Here is a 24562-nt window from a genome sequence, read left to right on the forward strand (position 1 = left end):
GAATATTAAGTACGTTACGTCTGTGCGTAATTAATATTCATGTTGCTACACTGCGTCAACAGTAGGTTTAATATGTGCTCAGCCACTAGGTGGCGGATTTGTTCTACGAAGATCTGTTTTGTGTTATGCATTTGAAATAAAAGAATGAACAAATTGTTTGTTGTTGTTGTTTCATACGTATGTTATTTTCACACTTTTCTTGCCAACAACTACACTAGTATTAAACCAGCTATAGGAAATCCATGCTTCTCTAAGTTAGTGTTTTATCATGAAAGCCTATTACCATTTTACTTTTTAGCTTAAGATTAAAAGTTATAATCATTAAACTTGCCCAGGAAAGCTGAAGTAAGTAAATAAATGAAGAAACAGTAAATGCACAGACACACCACAGTGCTTTGATTCAGGGCAAACCAAATGCATCTTGTATGGTGAATCAGCAGAGAAAGTTGAGCTGAACACACTCATTCTTTTCACTTGCTGGCTGAAGATCTTGTGAAGATCTCATGCTCCTGTGGACCGTAAGACAAGCTTTTACAGCCGTAATCATCCGTGACTGTCCTGTCGAGCTTGTTGGGATGAGCAGATAAAATACCAGAAAAAAAAAATTACAAATAGATTTCCTCACTTAAGGACAAAGTCTGTTTAAAACAAGCAGCAAGCAAGATCTTGGTATTACTACTGTATAAGTTTATACATGACAAGGATATAAGTGACTGAACCGGTCCCAAATCATTTAGATGTTATGTAATTAGGGGTAAATTATTTGATTTATGATCATCCTAAACGTTATTTGCTAATGATACCCCAGAAGAGATGGAAACTACATTAAACATGCATCAGAAATCTGCTTATATTAAAGGGGTTATATGATGCTACTAACAAGAACATTATTGTGTGTATTTGGTGTAATGAAATGTGTTTATGTGGTTTAAGGTTAAAAAACATAATTTTTCACATACTGTACATTATTGTTTCTGCTCTACAGTATGCCTCACCTTCTGAAACGTGTCGATTTTCACAAGGCTCATCTCTCTGCGTTGTGATTGGCCGAATGCCTCAAGTGTGTGACGCAAATGTTATACCTCTTAACATATTGTGATGCCTTGTTCGGCCGGAGCTACCAGACATAAACATAAAACCCATTATAAACGTGATATAAACATGATTTCTAGTCGTGTTTTCTTTCAGAAGGCAAAAACAAAGTAGTTTCGCTTTCTCAACGAAACAGCGTCACACACCTTGGCCTTGAGTGAGCTCTGTCTTCTCACTTTTCCCACCACATATCTCATTAGAATTTATTTTCAATAAAAATAAAGAAAGTGTTCTAAAAGTGGAAGCAAAGTACCTAACGAGTGTTTATTAATGATAAAAGTATTTATCATTTTAATAAATATAATCATTTACAATCTGCTATTTTCGCATCCTGTTAATGTACAACCTACTCAGAGTTGACTGAACTTACACAGTTCAGCTGTTCTGAACCCGAAAACTCAGAGAAAATCAACTCAGAGTTCAAGTTTTAACTCAGAGTTAGTTCAACTTCCTTATTGAAATGGGCCCCTGAGATAATCAAATATATTTTTTGCTTTCCCATTTGTCCAAACAGCAAAAGAAAAACTCCTCAATAGTGATTTTACAACTTTCCAAAAACATTTAATATACAATATATGTATATATATATATATATATATATATATTTGTGTGTGTGTGTGTGTCTCCCTTCCTGAATACATATAACATATTTAAATTTTAGAAATTGACAACGGCAATCAGAAGAGAATGTCAAGTTTACAGTCATTCCCACAGCTGCCATATTAGAAACATCCTCACAGCAGCGTTAACTAGTTTTTGTTGTTGTTGTTGTTGTTGTGTAATTTGATGCAAAGGTAATATAATACAAAGTACTAATATATATGTTTAATTATTTTAAATGAAAATATATAAAACTTTGCAGGATTCTGATTTCCGTTGAAACACTTCATGGTAGTTTGTGCAAAGGGTCCATTTTGTTGAAGTAGAGTCAAAAAATCTTGCTGATTTTTTTTTTGTAAAAATGGTACATTTAGTACACCAAAGTGATTTGAACACACCTGACATTGTATAATCACACCTGTGCTGTGCAACTAATAAATACGAACTTCCAGGAGGACTTGAAGGCAAGGTAAGATCCTATTGTGACAACATAGGCCTACAGGATCTTTGCTTTGATGGCACAAACATGGAATAAAAATGAGCAGTTTTGGGTACTGTTGTGACACTCCTCATGAATATAACTGATAATATATACCTTTGTTCATTGGGTTACCTGTCTGTTTTACAGATTTAACTCTTTTAAGTGTGTGTGTGTGTGTGTGTGTGTGTGTGTGTGTGTGTGTGTGTGTGTGTGTGTGTGTGTGTGTTTTTGTGTGTGTGTGTGTGTGTGTGTGTGTGTGTGTGTGTGTGTGTGCACGTGTGCGCGTGTGTGTGTGCGCGCGCGTGTGTCCTTCTTCCTCCTTCTGTGATTTGTTATCTCATGTAGGGTGAAGACAGAGCTGTGGCCTCACATGTCAGGGATCAAATGATCTGTTTTATCTGTCATTGGATTGTGGACGGATTCACTGAAACTAATTCGGACTGCATGCAAAATGTACCCTGCCACTTTCATCATGTGTAAACAGAGAGTTTCCTTCATTCTGATGAAAAGAGGGATGTCTTAACTGATTAAGACATGTCGGTATGTTTATCACATGCCATTAAGGTTTGTAAGAGTCTCATGACTGTTTTTTTTTTTATTATTATTATTATTTGAGAGCAAATTATAAGCTTAGACTTTAATGTTTGAAATATTTTTAAGATTTAAGGTCTACACTTCTATATCAAGGGTGCAAACTGAAAACTACATTAATACGCCATTTTGTACATTACACTGAAAAAAAATGGTGTTCAAACAATTTTCACTCAGAAACTGCTAGTAAATTTCAAAATTAATTATAAAGAAATGGCTAGTAACATTGATTTAAACATGCCATTTTTGAAGTATTAAGACTTAAGTAAAAAATCTTAGTTTTATATGCAACTTTGAAAAATCCTTTTTCTTTCTTTTTTCTTTTCTTTTTTTAAGGTAAGTAAAAATTAAATATGCATTGATGGCATGTAAACCAAGCATCGCCATTGACCAAACTGCCATGAATGACCTGCGAGGGACACTTTTGTTTCTTTTTTCGAATCCACTCAATTGTTTGTGTGTGTGTGTGTGTGTGTGTGTGTGTGTGTGTGTGTGTGTGTGTGTGTGTGTGTGTGTGTGTGTGGTGTATTCCAGGTTCAAGTGTGACAAAAGTCACTAAGTCTCATGTTATTCCGACGAACACTCAATTTTTAAACGATTTAACTTTAAACAATGAGCTTTGGGACATTTTGACCCAAGGGATGGATGAGGGTTTAAGCAATGTGCATGTGACGTGAATTATATATCGGGAAAAATAAATAAATGTTTTTGAGATGCCACATTTAGATCAATGTAAGTGGCCTTATATAGGCCTACATAGATTTGTCCAGGAAGATGATGGAAACAAATCATTCTCATTTACTTTATAAAACCAGTGTCAAACCATTTAGATTCATTGCCATTATAAGTCAATTATTAAATTATTCTAAAAGAAAAAAATTGCTAATAAGACTGTTGGTCTATTTTTTGTACTAATGGCAACATCATTGAAAAAGCTGTAGTTTTATTACATTACAATTTCATTTTTCATGTAATCATACTTTTATCTTAATATAATCTTAATATTATCTTTATCTAATATAATATAAAGTAAATGGCCAGTTTTAGTGGCCTTGTATACATTTTTTTTTTCTTGGAGGATGATGGAAACAAATCGTTCTCATTCACTTCAACAAAGCAGTGTCAAACATTTAAGATTTATTGCAGTTATGAGTAAATTATTAAATTAATTAAGCTATAATTAAGTCTTGAATAAGTCTTAAAGCTATAAGACTAATAAAATGTCCATGAAAATCATTACATTTGTAACATTTACAACATTCACTTAATAATCGCTGTTTTTCTTTATGTAGCCGTATACATTTATCTTAATATGAACTTAATAAATAGACTTTATCAAACAATTTTCATGCGAAAGATTCCAGAGACGCCATGATCAGATCAGTGTAAGTGGCCTTATATGCATAGATTTGTCCTGGAGGATGATGGAAACAAATCATTCTCTTTGACTTTAAAGGGCTTTATGGATGTAAAAGCCTTTTTTTTTTTTTTGAGTTGGGCAGATTAGATGAGCTCTCTGCTCCTCTTCATAATTGGCCTTTAGCTGAGAGGGGCGGTCAGGCCAGACAGTGGCAGCATAGGATAGTCACACTTCATTAAAGATAAGAGCTCTCACCCCTATGTTTAAGAAGGATACTTAACTCACTGTGACCTCCCTGCTGGGTCGTGACCTGATCACACTCTGGAGTGTCCAGACCCTGTTTGAGCGGGCAAGTTCAAGAGGTCAGACTCCTGTTTGTAGGACGCAAGGGGATCCGGCCCGAGCCTGTCTGTTCGGCTGAAGTTTCTTTGAGATCACAAAGACAGTTTTGTAGAAAACCAAGGTCGTATTCTTCAAAAACATACATAAATCTAGTGAATGGAGTGCAATACATCTGAGGCATTTGTCATATTTTATTGACGAATACTCTACCATGAGGAAAAGAGCGTCTATATGTATGGATTGAAAAGTAGGAGTCTGCTTTTGCTGCTTTATCATGCCACAGATTTCTTAGATTTTAAATATCTGACTTTTTTTTTTTGTTTTTACTGAATAGAATGGGTTCATTTTTAAGAAAATTGCAATTTTATCCCACCACAGGGATGTCAAAAGGGGTAATCAGGAACCCAGCAGGATCTTAATTTGGGTCAATAGATCTTGATATCAAAATGTAATTAAAATATTCATGAGCATGTTGCAATGAAAACATGCATTTGGGTTGATTTTAGTCTGTTTATTTATTTATTTTACTAAAAAAGAAAAAAGTTAAAACAAAGCTACCAGACAAAGCTGGATTGTTCTGTTGGGCACTTCTGGTAATAGAAGTTGCTTTTAATAGAGTTTAATGTTGCACCAATAACTTCATGTATTTGCACATTTTGAGGATTATTAGTGCAGAGCATTGCCTTCCTGACTTTATAAACTATATTGGATTCTGCTGGTGATTTTCTGCAGTCACTTATAGCACAAACAAGCTACTTCTCCACTGCTCACTCTAATCATGGTCTAAAGAAGCACCCTGACATTCCATATAGATTTCTACATATTAAGCAAGATTCATTTGAAATATCTTTGTATTTAAATGACAAAGACAGGTGACACGTCTGCTTTTAGGTGATAAGGCATTTTGGCAGTGCAGAGGACTATCTTTTCAACTGCTGTTTACCAAAAAGTGTCTAAAATGTCTGCAGCTTGCCTTGATCAGCCCCCACATTTCTGTTCTCCTTAAGGAGTCCCCTCAAACACGAGGGGTTCTTCTCCACTACGCCATTCCATCTCTGCAATCCAACAGGCCTCCTACTGCGCCTCCTCTAAAGCCTGTCAGAGCGGGGAGTCTCCAGCTAGCTGCATATGCTTGCAGGCATTTAAGTATATACTTGTGCCTTCGATATAAACTCTTGTTTGCTTAGGAATTGCAACATCTACGTACTTTTTAAAACCGTACATGCTCCAAAACAATGTGAACGTGAGAAATGATGCATGATGCAACATGGCAATGGCTTCACTTTCACCAAGAAGTTTGCAATACTTTTGTGAGCAAACTTGAAGTTTGACCCAAATTCATGGTGGATGAAGAAACAGGTAAAAAAAAAAGAAAAAGTGATAGATTTACATTGAATTAGCCATCATGTAGCTAAAATATTAGAGCATGGTGCCAGCCAGGGTCATGGGTTCGATTCTCAGAAACTGAAACTCAACTGAAATATGTAATAAAAAATGTCAAATTAATTAGCCATAAAGCATATAGGCCATGGAATCTGCATGGACAAACACCACTAATTTTTACAGAAAATGTAATAAAATGTACTTGAATTTGATTCTTAGATTATGCAGTATTAATTAAAGCAATTTTATTAGAGTCTATGTTGTAGTTTGACATACTTTTTCTGTCCCTTCTCGTTCCACTTTGCTTTGCTGTATAGAAAGATTGTGTGTGTGTGTATAATGAAATTCTATTTTGAATCAATTTAATAATGATTTGATGTTTTAAATATATTTTCCATTTTTTTCCATATTTTCGCATTTATAGCAGTTTTTCTATTTTTTTGTCTACATAGTTTTTATTCATTTTCTTTCAGTTTTAGTTACCAGATGAAATATAGAGTTTTTATATTTCATTTTATTGCAGTTAACGTTTATTTCAAGTAATGAAAATGTGTTTTTATGGTTTTATTTAACTGTAATAACTGTATTAAATTTAAAGTACTAAATTCAAATTATAGCTAGAAATAGCTCTGTTTGAACCATTGGATTGGGATGGCCATGCAAAGTTCAGTTTGAGTATGTGATTTAGTTTTTGACATAGTTATCAGCTCTATCTTGCTTCTGTTATACTTGCATACTTCCTTGAGTGTGTGTGTGTGTGTGTGTGTGTGTGTGTGTGTGTGTGTGTGTGTGTGTGTGTGTGTGTGTGTGTGTGTGTGTGTGTGTGTGTGTGTGTGTGTGTGTGTGTGTGTGTGATCTCTGTGCATTTTCATGTGCCTCATTCCTCATAGAGAGAGAAACTGTGAAGTTAAACAAGCAGCAACCCTGTCCACACACAACTCATAGCACACTTTCACTCTCTTCGTCTGATAAAATAATTCTGCTTGGGAAGCAATAACACATTGTGATAATTCTTAGCAGATGTGAGCATGCCTTAGCGAGTTAACAAGAGTGGGGAGTGTGGACATCGTGAAGGAGAGAGGAAGAGGCCTAACAGGCTGCGGTTGTGTACCAGGTTCCCCAGTGCTTCTTAAACCTGGCAGCAAAGACTGGAGCTCATCCAGTGTCTATATACACACTCACCACAGATCCAGCACAGGTTACTCAACTCTATGAACGACTGAAGATTCCTGGAGTTGAGAAAATGACCGCAAAATACAGATCCATATAGCCTGTTTTGGTTCTGGTTTCTTTTCCCCATTGCTTTTGCTATTATGAAAGGTGCTTCATGATCAAGTCAAGAAACATCTAGTGCAATTAACCAGGTGAACAAACAGTATCACACATGATTTTTTAAGTGCTGTTCTTAGAAAATGTTTCCATTGCAAGCAGGATGTAAAACCGATTTGCACCATATTTTGTGACAGTTAACCTATATCGCCCGCTAGTGGACATGCATTCATTTACACTACACACATTCTATCCAATAACATTGTCAAAGATCGCGCACGTGAGTTTGCTTTAATTTCAACATTTGAATTAGGCTAGCGCATAAATAATCCACAATTGTTTAAAAGCTTTATTTCGATGAATTAGGTAGTTCTGGTGGCTATACTTTATTGTATTGTCATGAGTTGCATTCTAGACATATATATTTTTTGCTTTGTTCTATTAAATTATTTGGGCCTGTTTTTAATTATCTTTCATTTTACGTGATAGTAAGCTTTTGAAACCAGTTCATCCACTCTTTAGACTCAAAAACGATGTTTTTGAAATGTTTAGATATTGCAAAAGTCTTCATAATCTTTTGAACACGTTTTTTTTTTTTTTTTTTTTTTTAATTTTAGACAATATTCCGGAATATTAGATGTGTTTAAATAAATAACAGAGATAAAGCTAAAATATATCCTCTAAAAAATCCACTCAAGGATTACATATAAATTATCCACGCTCAACTCTACCGGATATTAACTTTAAATTTTCATGTTTTCATAGCATTATCCATAACATCAGTTGAAAAAAATCTGAACATTTTTACCGGCATGTCATTGCTTACTTTTTCTAACTGTATTCCAAACGAACTAACACTAGATCTGCATAGATAGCAGTGTCGAATTTTGCAGCTACAAACCGAGATTCTTTAAACCCAAGAATCGTTATTTTATGATCATATTTCGTTCTCAAAAGAGGACTTTGTGCGCTTTGGAGAGTCAGATAGCCTATACCGTTGTAACAATATCATGCAAGAAGAGACAAATGCCAGTAAGTAGTTGTGTAATTTGTGAAAAGTTTACTTTTCTCTGTCCAAATCCTGAAGTTCTGTTTTACAGTCATCAGTATGCTGCACCTATTCAGCAGTGCGTCTCTGACCCGCGCGCAGCTCACCAGACCCGGACACTGCGGGTCAGAGCTCCGCTGCTGGGCACCAGGTCCTTCCTTACCGGCGCATCTGCATGTGAAATCGCCATTTCACCCCGCCACACTCCCTAATTGTTGTAAAAATTATTTGTGAAATTGCTTTCCACCAGGAGTGTTCGCCACGGCAATTTCCACACAATCTCAGCGCGCGGCGGTCCCACAGAGCTGAACACACGCACAGCCATTCAACCTAAAGAATCTGGATGATTTTGATCATATGTGCTGTTAAAAAACTCAGATCTCACGGAAAAACAGGTGAAGCGACTTTCACTCTTAAAATGAAGTTTTAATTAGGATCACAAGGAGTTTTCCGACCATGAAGAACATGTTATTCTTATGCTCTTTAGAAAAAGCATCTGTGCTGGTGTTTCAAAGTGCCTAGAAACTAAACCACTGATCTGAAGCACCATCTGAACATTAACTTTTTGAATCTCTATAGAACCATTCAGTCAACTCAAGAAAATGTTATTCTTCCTATAGGAAGAGGGTTATTTGCTGAATCTAAGTTTCTAAAAAGAACCATTCAAAAACCTTTATTTTGTGCATATTAGGTGCATTATTAATCTGTTGATTAATTTCCACACTAAATATGTCAAATGTTTCAGGCAAAAAAACAACACTTTTTTTGTGCATCATCATGACCCTCTTTGACCTTAATCTCAGGTAGGTGTGCAGCTTTGGATAGACTCTTGTTTCTTCTATTCTTTCTTCACTCAAAAATAGCACAATAATCAGATCCTTTCAGGGTTTTTTTTTCCATGACGCAACACTGTAAATTGAAGGATATCCATCGTGTTTCTCTATATTTATGCACACAAAAATTACCTGGCTAATTTAATGATGATAAACAATTTCACACCACGAATCTAAAAAAAAAAAAAAAAAAATAAGTTATGGAATATGCACAAAGTCAAGTTGTAATTCACGATTACAATCCTTTTACAAAACGATAGTAAAAATGTTTCAGGAGAACGTGCTTAGGATCACACAGAATTCCCTTCACACTTCAATGGCATATAAATTCATGTTATTTGTTTTTAATTAATTTTTATCCTTTTGTGGCTAATAATAAAAACTATTATATTATATTATATTATATTATGAAGTTGCAATCCTTATTTCATTTTTTTTTCAAGTTTTTCAAACCAAAAATGAGTTATGTGTTGAAAGAGAAATGATAACGTTGTTTATTCCTATAGTCCAGAGATTGTCCAAACCATTAAACTGTTTCAGTTCAAATGAGAGATGAATGAAAACTCTTTGTAACATTTCCTGTGTTGACTTCTAGAGAGAGTGGGAGGGTGGTGTATGTGTGTGTTTTTTGCAAAGTTCCTTCGGATTGGACGGCAGGTCTTGGGCATTACCCTTTCTCTCCACGACGAATAAAAGAGTGCTGGAGAGCCTATCGTTACGCGCGCTTCCTCCTCCCACTATGCGCGCCAAAGTTGCCCACTTAAACTCATTTCAGGCAGCAAACAGGAGCTGTAATCAAAACTAGCAGAACCTCTCACTAATATTTTCTCACAGTTGCTTCAGAGAACATTTCATGCTTTCCTCTGCTCATCCGTCTGTTGGTTTTTGGTATCCACTGTAAGAACTTTTTCTTCTGCACACTGGGCATTGTCCACTGGTGCGTGTTTATGTGTGTTTGGATTTCTTTTTAGATCTTTTGGACCTGTTACAGTTTCCACGGCACAAACAACATTGGAGCTTTCTGTGTGATTGATTACTTTTAATTGTTAGTGTGAGTTTAAATTGTTTGGGAGTAGCTGGAATGGCTACTTTCCCAGGAACAGTTCCTCGAATGATGCGGCCAGCACCAGGCCAGAACTACCCACGAACCGGATTCCCATTAGAAGGTACAGAAACTTGTGATTTTCTTCTTCTTCTTCTTCTTCTTAGTATTCTTAAAAACATCATTTTATCACATATTTGTAAATAATAATGATTAAAAAAAAATAAATTTTAAATACTAAAAAAATCATTTTGGATATGCTGTCAAACACTCTTTTAGGTGATAGCGACAGTTAAAAAAAAAGAAAGAAAAAAAAATTACAGGCTTAAATCGAATTTAATAAGTACATTATATGACCGAACAAAAACGTTTAAAAATAGAAGAGACGCTTTTCTGAAATTAGTGAAATTTTAATAATTGACAATAAACATTCTTTTAAAACCTTGTCATCTTGCAGCCTCACGAGTAAAATGTTCTGAACTTGTTATTTGCGTGTGCTGCTCGCGCTTTAAATGGAGAACTCTTTCTTAGATCGAGTGAATTCGTGCTTAAGAGCAATTTGTCGAAAGCCGACCCACGAATCCTGCAATCTGTGGGATTTGCTGAAGTATCTCGCAGCAGTGAAGGGAAATAAAACACACAGCTGAGAGCTGTCTCAAAGCATCACACTAATATTTGTGTTGCATGACTGGGAATAATCGAGGTTTAAAGTGGCACGTCTTTAGTGCCTCTTGAATGGCAATTAGTGTCCTCAAGTGTTACATCCTCTCACAACACATCAGATAGACTGATAGTATAGAAGGATTCTTTCAGGAAAGAAAATCTGTGAGGATGAGATTTTTGGATTGATCCTCCTTCCAGGCTTTGATTAATCATTATTCGTATCTTCCAATAAACACGAATAGTTTCCAAATCTTCTCTACAAATCACGTGATAAATGATATGATCTGATATGATTAATCAGAATGACAGCATGTAGATGTTTTGTGATAAATCCTGTAGAAAGCCTGGAGGACTCACTTACAGAATTCACCCCTCAAAACTCAAAGACATCAAATTAAACACAAGTGAAGCGCACTTTACATTGTGCATCATTTCACATGCATAAAACAAGTGCGTGATTCAACAAAATTAATATCGCATAGTACGTAATATAATCATACAGCTGTCAAGAGTGTTTAAACTGGTGTGATATTGTTTCTTTTGTTCAAACTTTCTTTTTGGCCTGAATGTTTTTACAGTCTCGACGCCTCTGGGTCAAGGTCGAGTGAACCAGCTCGGTGGAGTTTTCATCAACGGAAGGCCTCTGCCAAATCATATTCGACACAAAATAGTGGAAATGGCCCACCACGGCATTCGACCGTGTGTGATCTCCAGACAACTGCGGGTCTCACACGGCTGCGTGTCCAAAATCCTGTGTCGGTATCAGGAGACCGGTTCCATTCGTCCGGGAGCGATAGGTGGAAGTAAACCGAGGGTGAGTGAACGATTCCAGCTGCACGCTGTCGATATTAAAGGCATGTTTAGATAGCCTATATAAAAATCCTAACGGGGAGTTTATAAATAATTATTATTATTATACAAAAAAGTAAACAAGTTTTAAATCTATTTGAAATTTATAGTAAACAGAATGCGCGTTTTTTGTTCTACACTAAAGCAAGTTGCAACACCCGATGTTGAAAAGAGAATCGAGGAATACAAACGCGAGAATCCAGGGATGTTCAGCTGGGAAATCCGGGATAAGCTGCTGAAGGACGGGGTGTGTGACAGAGGCACGGCTCCTTCAGGTGAGGCCTCTTCCGGTAAGCACCATTTCTTTCTTATTGACATAGAGAGGACTTTACGCGCTTCACAGCCTCTGCTTAAACATGGAAAAATTCATTTTGGAGTTTTAGAATTGAATAATATAAATGTAAATTTAGATCTCTATGAAATATTAAATTCACAATCACTTTAATGTTTATTGTTATATTGGGTTAATACAGTGATTATTGTCTCTCTTTATAGTTAGCTCCATTAGTCGGGTTCTGAGAGCTCGTTTTGGCAAGAAAGATGACGATGACGAGTGTGATAAAAAAGATGAAGACGGAGAAAAGAAAACCAAGCACAGCATCGATGGGATTCTCGGGGATAAAGGTCAGAGGCCGTTACATTTCTGATTGTTAGCGAATAGATGCTGCGTAAAAGTTGCGCATAGGGTGTTTCTGAGGTGTGGGTCAGTTGTACTGACAGACCGTGATGGACTGGTGCTATAATTGCTGCTGTTGTTGTAGTTGATATTTCATTAGGCTGTTATTTGAAAGAGACAGATGCTGCAGTCCTTCATTCTCGCCAGGGGGAATCTCTGCGCCCCTTGGCAAAAAAGGCACAAATAGCTCTCATTATCCATGCTGCTAGTTGTTCAGTACTTACTCAATTATTTATGTGAGCCCTGACGTCAGGTATTTAGCCGGGTAAATTAATTTGTGTGGCACATTCCATTTCCCTTGCGTTTTAACGACCCCCTAAACGACAACTGACCCATTTGGGAACCCATGTCAGTTTAAACAACTACGAGACACGTGGACCCTGTGGAGGTGACTTGTTTTGGCAACATTTATACGAATTATTATTAATATTATTAGTATTATTATTATTATTATTATTATTATTATTATTATTATATCATGGTCATAATATTGTGAACTGAAAATGATCATTTGAAAATGTTTGCATTGAACTGTATAACAATAGAAATATATTATCGGCTTATATATTGTGAAAAAAGTCATCATTTGTATTTTATTTTAGGTCATATTTATATTATATATATATAATAGCCAGTAATTAAACATTATAGCATACTATTATAATTCTAAATATAATATTATAATTCGAAACGATTATATGTCTATTCTTTCAATAATGCGAAATATATATATTTTTTATTTTAGATTTATAGCGGGTCACAATACGTTTTTGCCTTTTTTAAACGCGGTTATGAGAACAATCTCGTTTTAAGCCTTTGTAACCTTTAGACTGAAATACAAAAGAGAAAGGGCTCTGGAGCCGGGCAGCAAAAAGGGGAACTGGACCGGTGACCCCCATTCAAAGATCCCAGAAAAGAGGGGAAAACTTTGTACAAAGGGTAGTAAAAAAAGAAGGAAAAAAAAGAAAGGCAGATAAATTATTCAGTGCTCCCTGCTGCTGGATAGTTTTGTAATATGAAGGAGCATTTACAATTGTAAGCTCAACATTTCATGGTGCAAAACGGCGCCTTTTGTGCGGGTTTAGTTGTGCGTAACTGCGCAGTTGGTTCCAGACAAAGTAAAGATTTACATTTACACATATTTTTTTAATAGAATTGGTATAATGATAATATTAGATGGACGAATCAATCATTGTGTTAAATAAAAATATCCATAATATTATTTATGTTTTCTCCAAATTATATGATCTAAATTATGCCAAAGTTATACGCTCAGATTACCTCCCTCATAATTAATTTTACGTGCATTTATACACAGGCCAAAATTGATATTTGTTATTAAACAAATGCAAGAAAAACAATTTTTCTGTTGCTGCCCACTGGTTGTGGTTGTTAATTTGTTGGGAATGTTGTGAGTGCGTCATCTCGGGGTTAATTATTCCATAAACCTGTCATTTATAGTGTCTCGTCTTCACTGAATTCACTGTTAAATTCTTTGAAGGGATTCTTTAAATTTACCATCCGGATAACATTTAATGATGTTAAGACTTATTAGAGCTGCTGTGTGTTGAAAGGGCGTCTGTGTTGCTGAGGAGTGTAATAGCTCGGAGGCACCGGTAAGAAACACACTGATCCTCCAGCAGCTCTCGCGCCGGGGTTTCGCGCACAAACGTAATGTAGAAGAGCTTTTAAGCCCTGATTAAACTGAGCCCCTTTATTTCTTTTCACTTTCATCTCTAAACGGCTCACAGTGACTCGCCCAGGGCGTAAATTCATGAGATTTGGAGTTTATTTTATATGATATGTATTTATTTATTTATTTATTTAGCGATTACATTTATTTGGTGTACAAAATACATAATTTATTCATTTCTTATTGCATGTGTTTTAAGATGTTAAATTGATTACTATGCAGTTAATCAAACAAAAAGGCTGACCTCATATTTTTATTGACTTGCTTTGGCATACATAAAGCAAATGCATTTATTTATTTATTTATTTATTGCTTGTGTGCAAGGGGTTTGTAAACTTTTTGGGGTATACAAAATACGTGTTTTTATTATTTTTTATTGCACGTGTTTATAAAGTGTTACATTTATTATACAGTCGACTATTTATTTAATAAAAATGTCAGACCTCAGATTTTTGTTGACTTTATTTAATTTGGCATACAAAAATGATTTATTTATTGATTTGTGGCATGTGTTTATTGGGTCGACTGACTACGCAGTTAGAATCTGGTAGATTCTTATGTATTTGTTTGTTGATTTATGACATAATGTTAAACATTTTGAAAACAAACAAACGTCATAAACGTTGTCTGTGTTTCCTGCACCCTGAGCAGATCCCCAAGTGCCTAACCTTAATAGCCTTAACTATGACTTCCACATTTGGTTTAGTGGCCATTACAATAATAATAATCTTGTGCACCTGCCATCCTCGTTACGGAAATAAAAAATATGATGAGCGACAGCAGAGTTAGCACAAACCTGCCAAACTTAATTAGTCTTTAATGTGTTCCAGCCCCGCGTCTGACAGCTCACCTGGTGCTCTATTTGTCTGGAGGAGCATCAGTTAAACGCGACCACGCGTCCATTTGTGAGAGTGGCACTGGACACTTCAGCAAATCTGTGGATTACCTGGGCTTTTCAGACCAATCAAACAGACTTCAGTCGGGGGTTTAAAGGTGTTCTTATGGGATAATAGTAATAAAAAAACAGTAGGCGAGACGGATGCGCAGTCTCAGTTTTACTGTACACAGGAACTCAGTGATATTTAAAAGAAAGCATAAATACTTCTATAATGCAATATTTCACCTATGATATAGCATGAAGAGAATAGTCTGGAATAGAGCAGTTCATATAATTTTGTCGCCCTAGATGCGCAGCAGCATGCATTTTCGCTCTTGCTTCACATTTATATGAAAATAAAGCAGATACTTTCGAGCCTAAAGCCGCACTGAAAGAGAAGCATAGGGAGACATTTTAAACAAATCCATCTGGAATAGAATATGTTACAGGGACACACACACACACACACACACACACACACACACACACACACACACACACACACACACAGCGGAAGATTAAGTGAAAGTAAGGGGAAGTTATTTAGCTATTAATATGTTTTTCTCCTCAGGCGTCGAGAGTGACTCCATCTGCACTTTCTTGCAGCTATTTTGGCTGGGCTGAAATTGTGGGAGACCCAAATGTTGGGCAGAGATAACATAACCATCAGAGTGTGGACCATCACTGCATTAAACACGGATTAACCTCTTCTCTGCCGTCACCCTGTCTCAACACAACTCTAGAATGTGACTGGCGAGGGATTTTCTGAGTGTATAGAGTCCAGGGTTTTATCCATGAACACAACCACAACAATGACTAAATATATATATATTTATTATTATTATTATTATTTCTAATTGTTCTTTTTTATGTTCTGTTATTATCAATTTTTGTTGACAGGGATAATAAATTGAACAGATAAGCTCATAATAATATTACACTGCAGCTACTGATTATGAAATGTTCGCTCCTTACTTAAAATCCACATAAATACCGTTCTAATTCCTGGAACCAATCAAATTTTACCGAACCAGATGCAATTGACCATGATTTGCATTCAAGCATTTATGATGGTGACATTTATTTTTTATTTTTTTTCAAAGCCAGAACAACTATCTATAATTTTATTTTATTTTTCTCCAGGGCATGCATTCATTCGTTCATTTATTCATTTATTTGTTTGTGTCATAATAACAACAATAATAATTGATATCCTGTAAAATTATAGCATATATATATCATGTGTTTCTATTTGTGTAAAATCATTGGAAGTTTTAGGTAGGCTAGCATTTGGGAAGGGAACTGCTGGGAAGGTAACAAGCCCCCACGGCACGACTGTATATTTAATGATAGGTGAAGAAGTGAACAATATTCATGATCCAGCTTATATAAGATGTTGAATGGAAAAATTTAAGCATTTGGACTGGTATTTTAATGGCTTTTATAGACTAGTTTTCAATGTCGTTTTTAGACCGCGGATGACCTGTGAACTCGAGACAGGGCCTGAATTTGAAGATGTGAGATTTGATGTGTTTCAGAGAAGTTTAAAAATAACCCAGACTGGTAAGGATGAGGTGAATGAGGGCTCAGGCAGTTAAGGGAAATTGAGAAGCTCATGATCTTTGATCCGTGGATGTCTTTTGCTTATCAAAAACACTTGAGACGACTGCAGTACAAAGCGACTTCATATTACTGCTTGACTATGTTCATTAAATGCGCTTTGCCATCTGGGACAGTGTAAATCTCTGCACAGATGTTATGGAGAATATCCTTCCCTTAAATCTGAGAGAAATCTTGTAATAGTGCGGTTTTCACACTCCCTAGCTGTTAACAGAGCGCGCAGCAGACTTTTACGCACATACACGCTGCTTTATTATCAGCTCCCGTTAATAACCAGAGAGGATTTCATTTTTCAACTTTTCAAGGATTTTGGAAGCCAAATGTAATAAATTAATCACACATAATATGTCTGCGTATAGATGTGTGCTCGGTTCTTTATGAGTAATTCTCTCTCCATGCGAGCACTGGATATTGTAGCCTATTTGGTGTGTTCGTATCTGGTTAATGTTTGTAATGGGGGCTTAAATACGCAATTGATTCTGACATGTAAATTGTCATTTCCGTTTTAGCCATTTGATTTGTGAAGGCGTGAAACAGCCCTCATTAAATTGTGTGTGTGTGTGTGTGTGTGTGTTGGGTGGGTGAGTGTGTTTGGGCAGGGCGTTAAATTTTAAAATTACAATTTGTGCTTTTATTTACTAAAATATTTTATTTTGTGGCAGCTGAATTGTAGTTAATAACACATGGATATTACAGACGGATTGTGCACAACATTCTTAAGTGCAGTGTAAAAATAATTATTTATGAGATGGAAACCGTGGTGTTTATGCCAATTGATGTGTCAGAAGACATGCCTGGTGAGATTATAATTTAAGAACCTTATGCCCACATCGATGAAAGGCACGTTAGTTTTAGGATTATTATCCAAACATTTAATTTATATGTATGCCTTCGAGAATATAAAAGGGCGCAATAATTGTTCATTCATTATTTGTAGTCTGGATTGTTAATATTGCAGAATTGTATTTGCTGTCTGTTCCTTTGTACTATACGTATTTGTCTTCAGTCCTTACGCACTCTTTTGCTGCGCGGGCGTGTGGTTTTAACTAATGGAGCGTTTCAGTCCCGTTGGTCGGTGTTTTAGAGATCCGTTCAAGTGGCTTTTAAGGAACAATAGAGGATCCCGGGATGCGGTAAATGCAGTGACCGGTAACCTCTCTCACACTCGGGCAGGTCATCGCGCTTCACTAAACACAGCTTATAGAGATGAGAAAGTCATCCCAGCAACAAGTGATTCGCAGAAGTGATAGAATTTTACATTCGGAACTCAAATCGCCCTGATTGATGAACATTTGCTGGAATTACTATTGAATAATTTTTATAGGCAACGTTTAAATGCAGCAGCAGCAATGTAGCATATACAAATATGAAATATAAAAAAAAATGAAAACAAAACAAAGAAAAAATTATGTAATTGTATTTTTAACTACAGCAAATATTTTTTTATTATGTAACATTTTTATCCGTTCATGCGCAATATATTGTTGTAATTTTATTATTATTATTTTTATTATTGTAATTATTAGTAGTAGTATTTTTAATAAGCTGAGGGGGGCACATTGTGTTTGACTCGGAACTCAAAACTTGACCAGGCTTTCAGAGACCGAAACGAACGCGCTGAACTTGTCAAATCTAATTAAACGCTTCCTTCACAAACAGACAAAAACGATTATGTATTTGATAGTTTTTTTTTCTCTCCTGTATTATTATTATTATTATTCGTTATTTTTGTTTATATATATGCAGATATTTTAATTTAATCTAGCCTATATAAATATATATTGTTGTATTATTTAAAATTCGTTGAATAATAATAATATTATTATTATAATTATTATTAATAAATATTATTCGTTATTTTTCAATCGGAGGACGAAACACGGAGCAGTCAGTAGTTTTGCATCTTGCATTTCATGGGTGTGCGCCCTGTTAATTTAGCAAGTTTGTGAATTTTTTGGAGTTGTTCCGGACCCCACAGGCGAGATGGCGACACCCAGCTTGGACTGTGGCGATCCATGGCGGTGAAATTCATTAGAAAAGACATCCATTTTAGACCTTTAAGTTTTCCACATATTTTAAAGGTATGAGAATGGATTAATGGCTTATAGCCAATACTGAAATTTATTGCCTCGTTGAAATTTGTCCTGCCTGTCTAACGGGTGTCACAGGAAGCACTTAGAAAAACGAACAAATAAATACAGATTCCTCAAGCGTAAAGTGCACGCAGCCATGAATGAATGAAGCAGGTGATGGTTTAAGGATCCTTTTTTTTATAGGCTAATGCAATATGAAATGATCTCTATCCAAATATCCTAAGTTCATTTGTAATGATCTCCTTTTACAAAAAGAAGAAAAGTCTTCTCTTTGTGCATTGTGAACATATATTTACTCTCCGATTGCATTCTCACACTTTGTGTGCTTTTGAATGTGTGTTTTTCTCTTTTGGAATAAGATATGAAGTGATGCTCGGATCATCCTCTCACTTTTGAATGGAGGAGAAATCAATTGTCTCCTTCCCCTTTATGGAAAGCATTTTGTTCTTTTAATTGAATGCTGCCTTTTTTCTTGTGTTGGGCCTAAGACTCCTCTGAAGTCTAACAGCCTTCTCTCTCCATTGTCAGAGGAACCGCTCCTAAAAAGGAAAAAAAGAAAGAAAAGAGCAGAAGAAAAAAGAACTCTGTTATTTTCTGTCTTGAGATTCAGTGCACAGGCTATTCAGGCCAGTTGATGAACTCCTTCAAAAAGTTTATTAAGGGTATGAAAACAATGTGAACTAAAGCCTTTGGGCTCGCGGGCAGACAGTTTATAAACTAGCGGCCATTGTGCCTCGAAGGCAGATGCATGAATACTTTTGAATGGGGGCTTCAAACTGACACGATGGGGCTGGACAGCAGCCTGTTTAGTGAAGAGGGCTTGTGGAAGAGACGGGCTCAGTGTGTTGTCTGCATTAATGTACATCTGTAGGGACTGGGGGTGAATCCCCACTCCAGCATACTGAGATGGAGAGCCAGCAAGAGCTGCTTTTGCTTGTGTCCCTTTGGGAATTTGTGCTGTGCTACCTTTAGGTTTACTTAGGAGACTAAAATCAGCCAGCTTAAAAATCATAGATGTTTTCTGTGTAAATGCATGTGAATGAATGTTGATGTGATGATGGCACTACAAAGAACGTTATACGTGAGGTGGGATCTGAGACTGCTAGTGGAAATGCATCTATTTTAAGTTTTTATTGCAGAATTTTCTAGTTCATCATGATCATGTTCTTGGAAAAATGAACAAATAAGTACAGATTCCTCAATCAAAATTGATGAGTGATTGTAATAGATTCAGATCTTTTATAGTTATGGTGCATCAATATCTGTGAATGAATGTGAGGTCCAGTAGTCTGTGACTACTAGTGAAAATGCATCCATTATGCATTATATTCTAATTCAATCATATTTTTATATTATATTGCAGAATTTCTTAGTGTTTGCTATGACAAATTCATGAAAAAAAGAGCAAATGAGTACAAATTTATGATACTACAAACAAAGTTATATATGAGGTGAGGTCCAAAGGTCTGATTACTCATGAAAATGCATCGATTTTGCATTATCTTCTAATTAGTTTTACAAGGTTTATATTGCAGAATGTCTTAGTATTCGTTATGACAATATACATTGTGACAAAACCTGATAAATTATGTTCTCTAGCATGATTCCAAAGAACATATTGTGCTTTAATTAAAGAAAATCAGTCCATATATACAAAGTCACATGTTACTAATTTGCTTATTTAATTAAAGACTTGTAAATAGTGCAGAAAGTTAAATGTTCTTCATGTTATGTCATGTGCTTATCTAGGTTTCAGTGAAACCAGCATTTAAATGTGGCCTCAGATTTTTGTACCTCTCTGAACATTGATTTCAAATAACTTTATAATCACATTTATTAATGTTGTCATGTTTGCAAGCCTGTAATATGGAATACCAACGCTATCTCACGACCAATTCGTACGTATTTTACGAGGTGGCTAATTCGTACGAATTTGTACGACCTCACTCGTACGATTTCATACGATTTGCCTAGACCCCAGTGACGGGTAGGTTTAGGGGCGGGGTTTGGTTTAGGTAATTCGTACAAATTCATACGAATGTGCAACTCGTAAAATACATACGATTTGGCAAAAATCGTATGAATTTGTACGAGTGTGGTCGTACGAATTCGTACGAATTAGCCACCGCGTAAAATATGTACGAATTGCCGTGAGATCGGGCTGGGAATACTGGAATCAAAGTAGCCATCCAAACTCTTCTTTTTCAACTTTTCGTCCTCTCTATTCTTTCTTTCTCTATCGAACATTACAGTAACGTGTGTGGTTGGTGCCCATAGATAAAGCACTTGTAATCGTCCTGAAGAGATCCCATTTTTCGAGGTGATTTGCATCAGGCTGCAGCAGGCACAAACAATCCTCGCTCAGCTCCGCTCTGGCAGGTGTCAACATTAGCAACACAATTGGCTCTTGGAGGCTCACTGTAGAGAGACGGCTAACTTTAACTGTGTGAGATGCCATGAAAAGAGGACCATGAAGAGGTTGTGGAGGGGAGGAGGGAGATTATGCTTTGAGACAGCTATTAGTGGGGATGAGGCTTTTCTAAACAAACAGAGGAGAGAAAGAAACCCAAGAAAAGATCAATAGTGTGTTAGTTTTGTAGGCTAAGCCATGATGGATCTGAAGTACCCATTTTTTCTTTTGTATTATTATTATTATTTTTCTTCATTCTTCTTAGAGATGATTTTCTTGATATTATAGGTATTGGCAATCCAATTTGGGTGCAAATCATAAGAGGCGTTTTTTGAAATTCGGATGATTATTTGAACGTGCTCTGTGTGTTGCATGTGTATTTCTGACACATGTAGGGTGAATAATTTTTTTTATTTTATTTTTTTCAGAGTTTGAGCTCAGAAGCCTTCTCAGCTAACTTTGTTTCCTTAAAATATACACAAAGAAGTCAATCACTTACATACAGTAAGAAAGCTATAAAATTAATGTGAATAGTAGTTCAGATCATTGACTCATTGAGGAATAAGTTCATACTGAATTTTCTGGAAGAATCTGAGAAGCTGGAGACACAAGTAAAGGTCTCCATTATGGTTTTTACATATAATCTCATTGCTGTCTAGGTAAAAAAAATAAGATATCAAATAGATCTCATAAATGTACAATATACATATATCTATGTGTATATTAATCCGACTGTAATACCTTTTTTTCTGCAGCACAGCTCTTTTTGAAAACTTTGACAGTTTCTGTAATCATAGGCAGTATTTGTTCTCAGTCATGTGTCAAGACGCTGTTGGTAGGTCTCTTCTATCTTCTGACAAAAGTTTTACTCAAAGGCAGGATGAGATATTGGTAAAGGAATGAGTTGACATCAGGGTTGCATTTTTATGTATGTGTTTTATTTGATTGACAAGAAAAACAAGGTTTCCAATAGTCATTTATCTGTCTTTCTATCTGTGCTCGTCTGGTGGATCTTGACTGTGCATTGGAAGGGACAAGAGTGCTCAGCACTCTATAGTAGTTCCCATAGGGCTTTGACTCAATGTTTTTCCTAGAGCGAAGGCAATTTTCCTTTAATTGGTTGTTTTAGACTCCTTTCTTGTCACACACTCAGGATAGCTCTCCGAAAACAAATAGAAAGGAAAAGTGTCTCTTGTTTTCTCCAGGGTTTTATGTGAAGCACATCGTCCGAAGTGAAGATTTTGATTGAATTGTCTGGTTTCTTCTTGCTACATATGATGATATTGAACACAGAGCTTTAAATATTAATTTCAACACAGATAAAACAGGTGAATCCATTCACATTTTCTCTTTGTTTTGTAATTGGCTCTTTTTCAATTTTCAAAACTTGGTCACTGTTTATTGGAATAGTCTGTTTATCAGTTGGTGAAAACATGACTTCATGCACATTGCAGACCTTATAATTTCACTCACTGCATCAAGTTTCAGTGCACTAAAGGTCTTTAATTTGCTGCATTGTTAAAATAGAGACACAACAGTGAATGTTTGGTCCATTTTACTCATACTATATAAAGAGTCAAATTTGGATTGTAAATAAGTGTGTAAAAGTGGTAGATATATGCCATGTACACAGTTTGTCAGTTCAATGTGCCACAGATATATCAGTGTTATGTATATTCACTATCCAGCATTTTGTGAATTAACTTCCTACAATCACTGAAAATTTTTATCTAAATAGTAAACAGCGCTTTTGTAAATTGCCTTTTTTGTAGCGACTAAGATAAAACTAGAATGTCTAAACATCCTTTCACCCATCCTCCATCTGTCATACGAAGCAGTATTTTTAAAGATTTGCTAGTTTGGTTTTGTTTTGATTGGATCTGGTGTCTCCTAAGACCTGTGTGGTCTGTTATATTTGTGGTATATTTATCTTTAACCGCTGCTTAGGAAAACATTCAGCACATTATGATTCCTTGACTGATAAATCAGAAGGGATTCGCTTGAAATGCATGCCACGTTCAGTGACAGACATAACATCGGAGTTTCTGTTTTCTTCACAACCCATGTTTAAAGAAAACACAGGATCATAATAGAGCTAAATGTCTAAATGTTAAATGTCCCGTTTCTTCTCGCCTGCCATAGATGTCAAAGTTTTTGACAGTTGGCACGGACACCGCCGGATTATTGTCATCCCCCGTTACACCAAGGCGTGTTAGAAAGTACAGCAAGCATTCTCACTAATTTTATTACAATGGAGAAAATGCCCCACATAATGTGCAACACTAATTAAGTTTAGAGCTGTGTGCGCAGTCGGAGAGCTGATGAATTAGAGCCATTCACACCATGCTCGACTGCTTTAAAATCACCATTAGCCCATGCTACTTATGGCCATAACATCACCCATTTTATGCTTTTGACCTGCTTTGCAAATGGATTCTTCATTATTTTCGTGTATGTAACGTCTGGCTGCTAATTTTTAAGGCTGTACCGAAAGACAATAAACACGTTCACAGAGTGTTGCAAATCAGAAATGTGTTTCGTCTTTCCACCAAGTTAAAAAATATGCAGTTGTTAACCGGTGAGCTTAGAGAGACAGCGAGCAGTGAAAAGTGAGCAATCCCTGTAACATCAAAGGAAAATGCCAAGCCTTTCATTTTTAACTAATGGGTTTATTTAAGGCGTCCCCTGTCAGACCCTCCCTAGGGGAATGTACACTCTCATTTGAAATGCCCTTACGGTCCTAAGACACAATGTAGAGTGCTGATCTCTGACTTTACCATCAGCTGCTGTGAGCGCGAGCTGATGTAAACTCAGAAAACAGGAAATATTAAAGACCTCCTAATGTCTTGAAGAATGTCTCAGGAATTTCATGTAGTGTCCACTGAATCAAAAGCGGTATGACTGTATAGTTAATGACTGATGTTTTTCCAAATAGTTTTAAATTGTTTCTAACAAATGAGATCTTTTCAATATCTCGTATTAGTAATTAGAAATAGTATTTCAGATAGAAATGTGAAAAAAAAAATCTGATTTTCACTGTACTCTCCTGCTTCTCATATGGTTCTGCTATGAAAAAGACTCAATTCTGCAATCAAATGTGAGAGATCGCAATATACATTCCTCATTCACTTCTGAACTCTGTACTTTAACAACAGTAGTCTCATTTTTATTCATTCTCTTTTTTTCCTGTTTTTGTAGAATTTCAGGAGGAATAGGAAGAATTTCAAAGTACATATGCTTTTAAAAATAAAGGTTGTTCACTGGCATTGATAAATCAATCAAACTTTTCAGTGCACAAAAGGTTCTTTATGTTCTTTATTCTAAGAAAAAAAAAGTGTTCTTTTAAGAACGGTTCAAAATGGTTCTTCTAACCCCACTTTTGTAACATTTATTTTTAAGGATGTAGATGAAGCGTAACAGAGCATCTCCAGCAGATCTCCTGTACATCTTCTGAGCTTTGAAAGAGCAAGCAATAGGTCATCCATCCAAGTTTTGTACCTTCTAGTACTCTGATAAGCCACGAACGGCATCTTTTGATAAGGAAAAACTAGCAGTTGGTTTAGAATTTTTTATTTATTTATTTATTTATTTATTTTCAGAATGCTGCCCCCAAAAAGTATGGCAATAACCCCCTTCCAGA

General features: G+C 35.9%; 1 protein-coding gene across 3 annotated transcripts in view; it reads left to right on the forward strand.

The window, feature by feature from the left end:
- The first annotated feature begins 9711 nt into the window (after nt 1-9711).
- LOC109054488 (paired box protein Pax-7-like) overlaps nt 9712-24562 on the forward strand; it is a 58847-nt gene continuing 43996 nt past the window's right edge. Inside the window, exons 1-4 of one of the 3 annotated variants that reach the window (XM_042766853.1) lie at nt 9712-10165; nt 11283-11518; nt 11699-11828; nt 12049-12177. In XM_042766853.1, the coding sequence (XP_042622787.1) occupies nt 10081-10165; nt 11283-11518; nt 11699-11828; nt 12049-12177 (580 nt within the window). In that variant the 5' untranslated portion in view covers nt 9712-10080. Of the gene's footprint in view, nt 10166-11282; nt 11519-11698; nt 11844-12048; nt 12178-24562 lie in introns of all 3 variants that reach the window. The other 2 variants (XM_042766854.1, XM_042766852.1) reach the window with 2 other exon arrangements.

Source organism: Cyprinus carpio, chromosome A11 (genome assembly GCF_018340385.1).
Source record: "Cyprinus carpio isolate SPL01 chromosome A11, ASM1834038v1, whole genome shotgun sequence".
Classification (NCBI taxonomy): domain Eukaryota; kingdom Metazoa; phylum Chordata; class Actinopteri; order Cypriniformes; family Cyprinidae; genus Cyprinus; species Cyprinus carpio.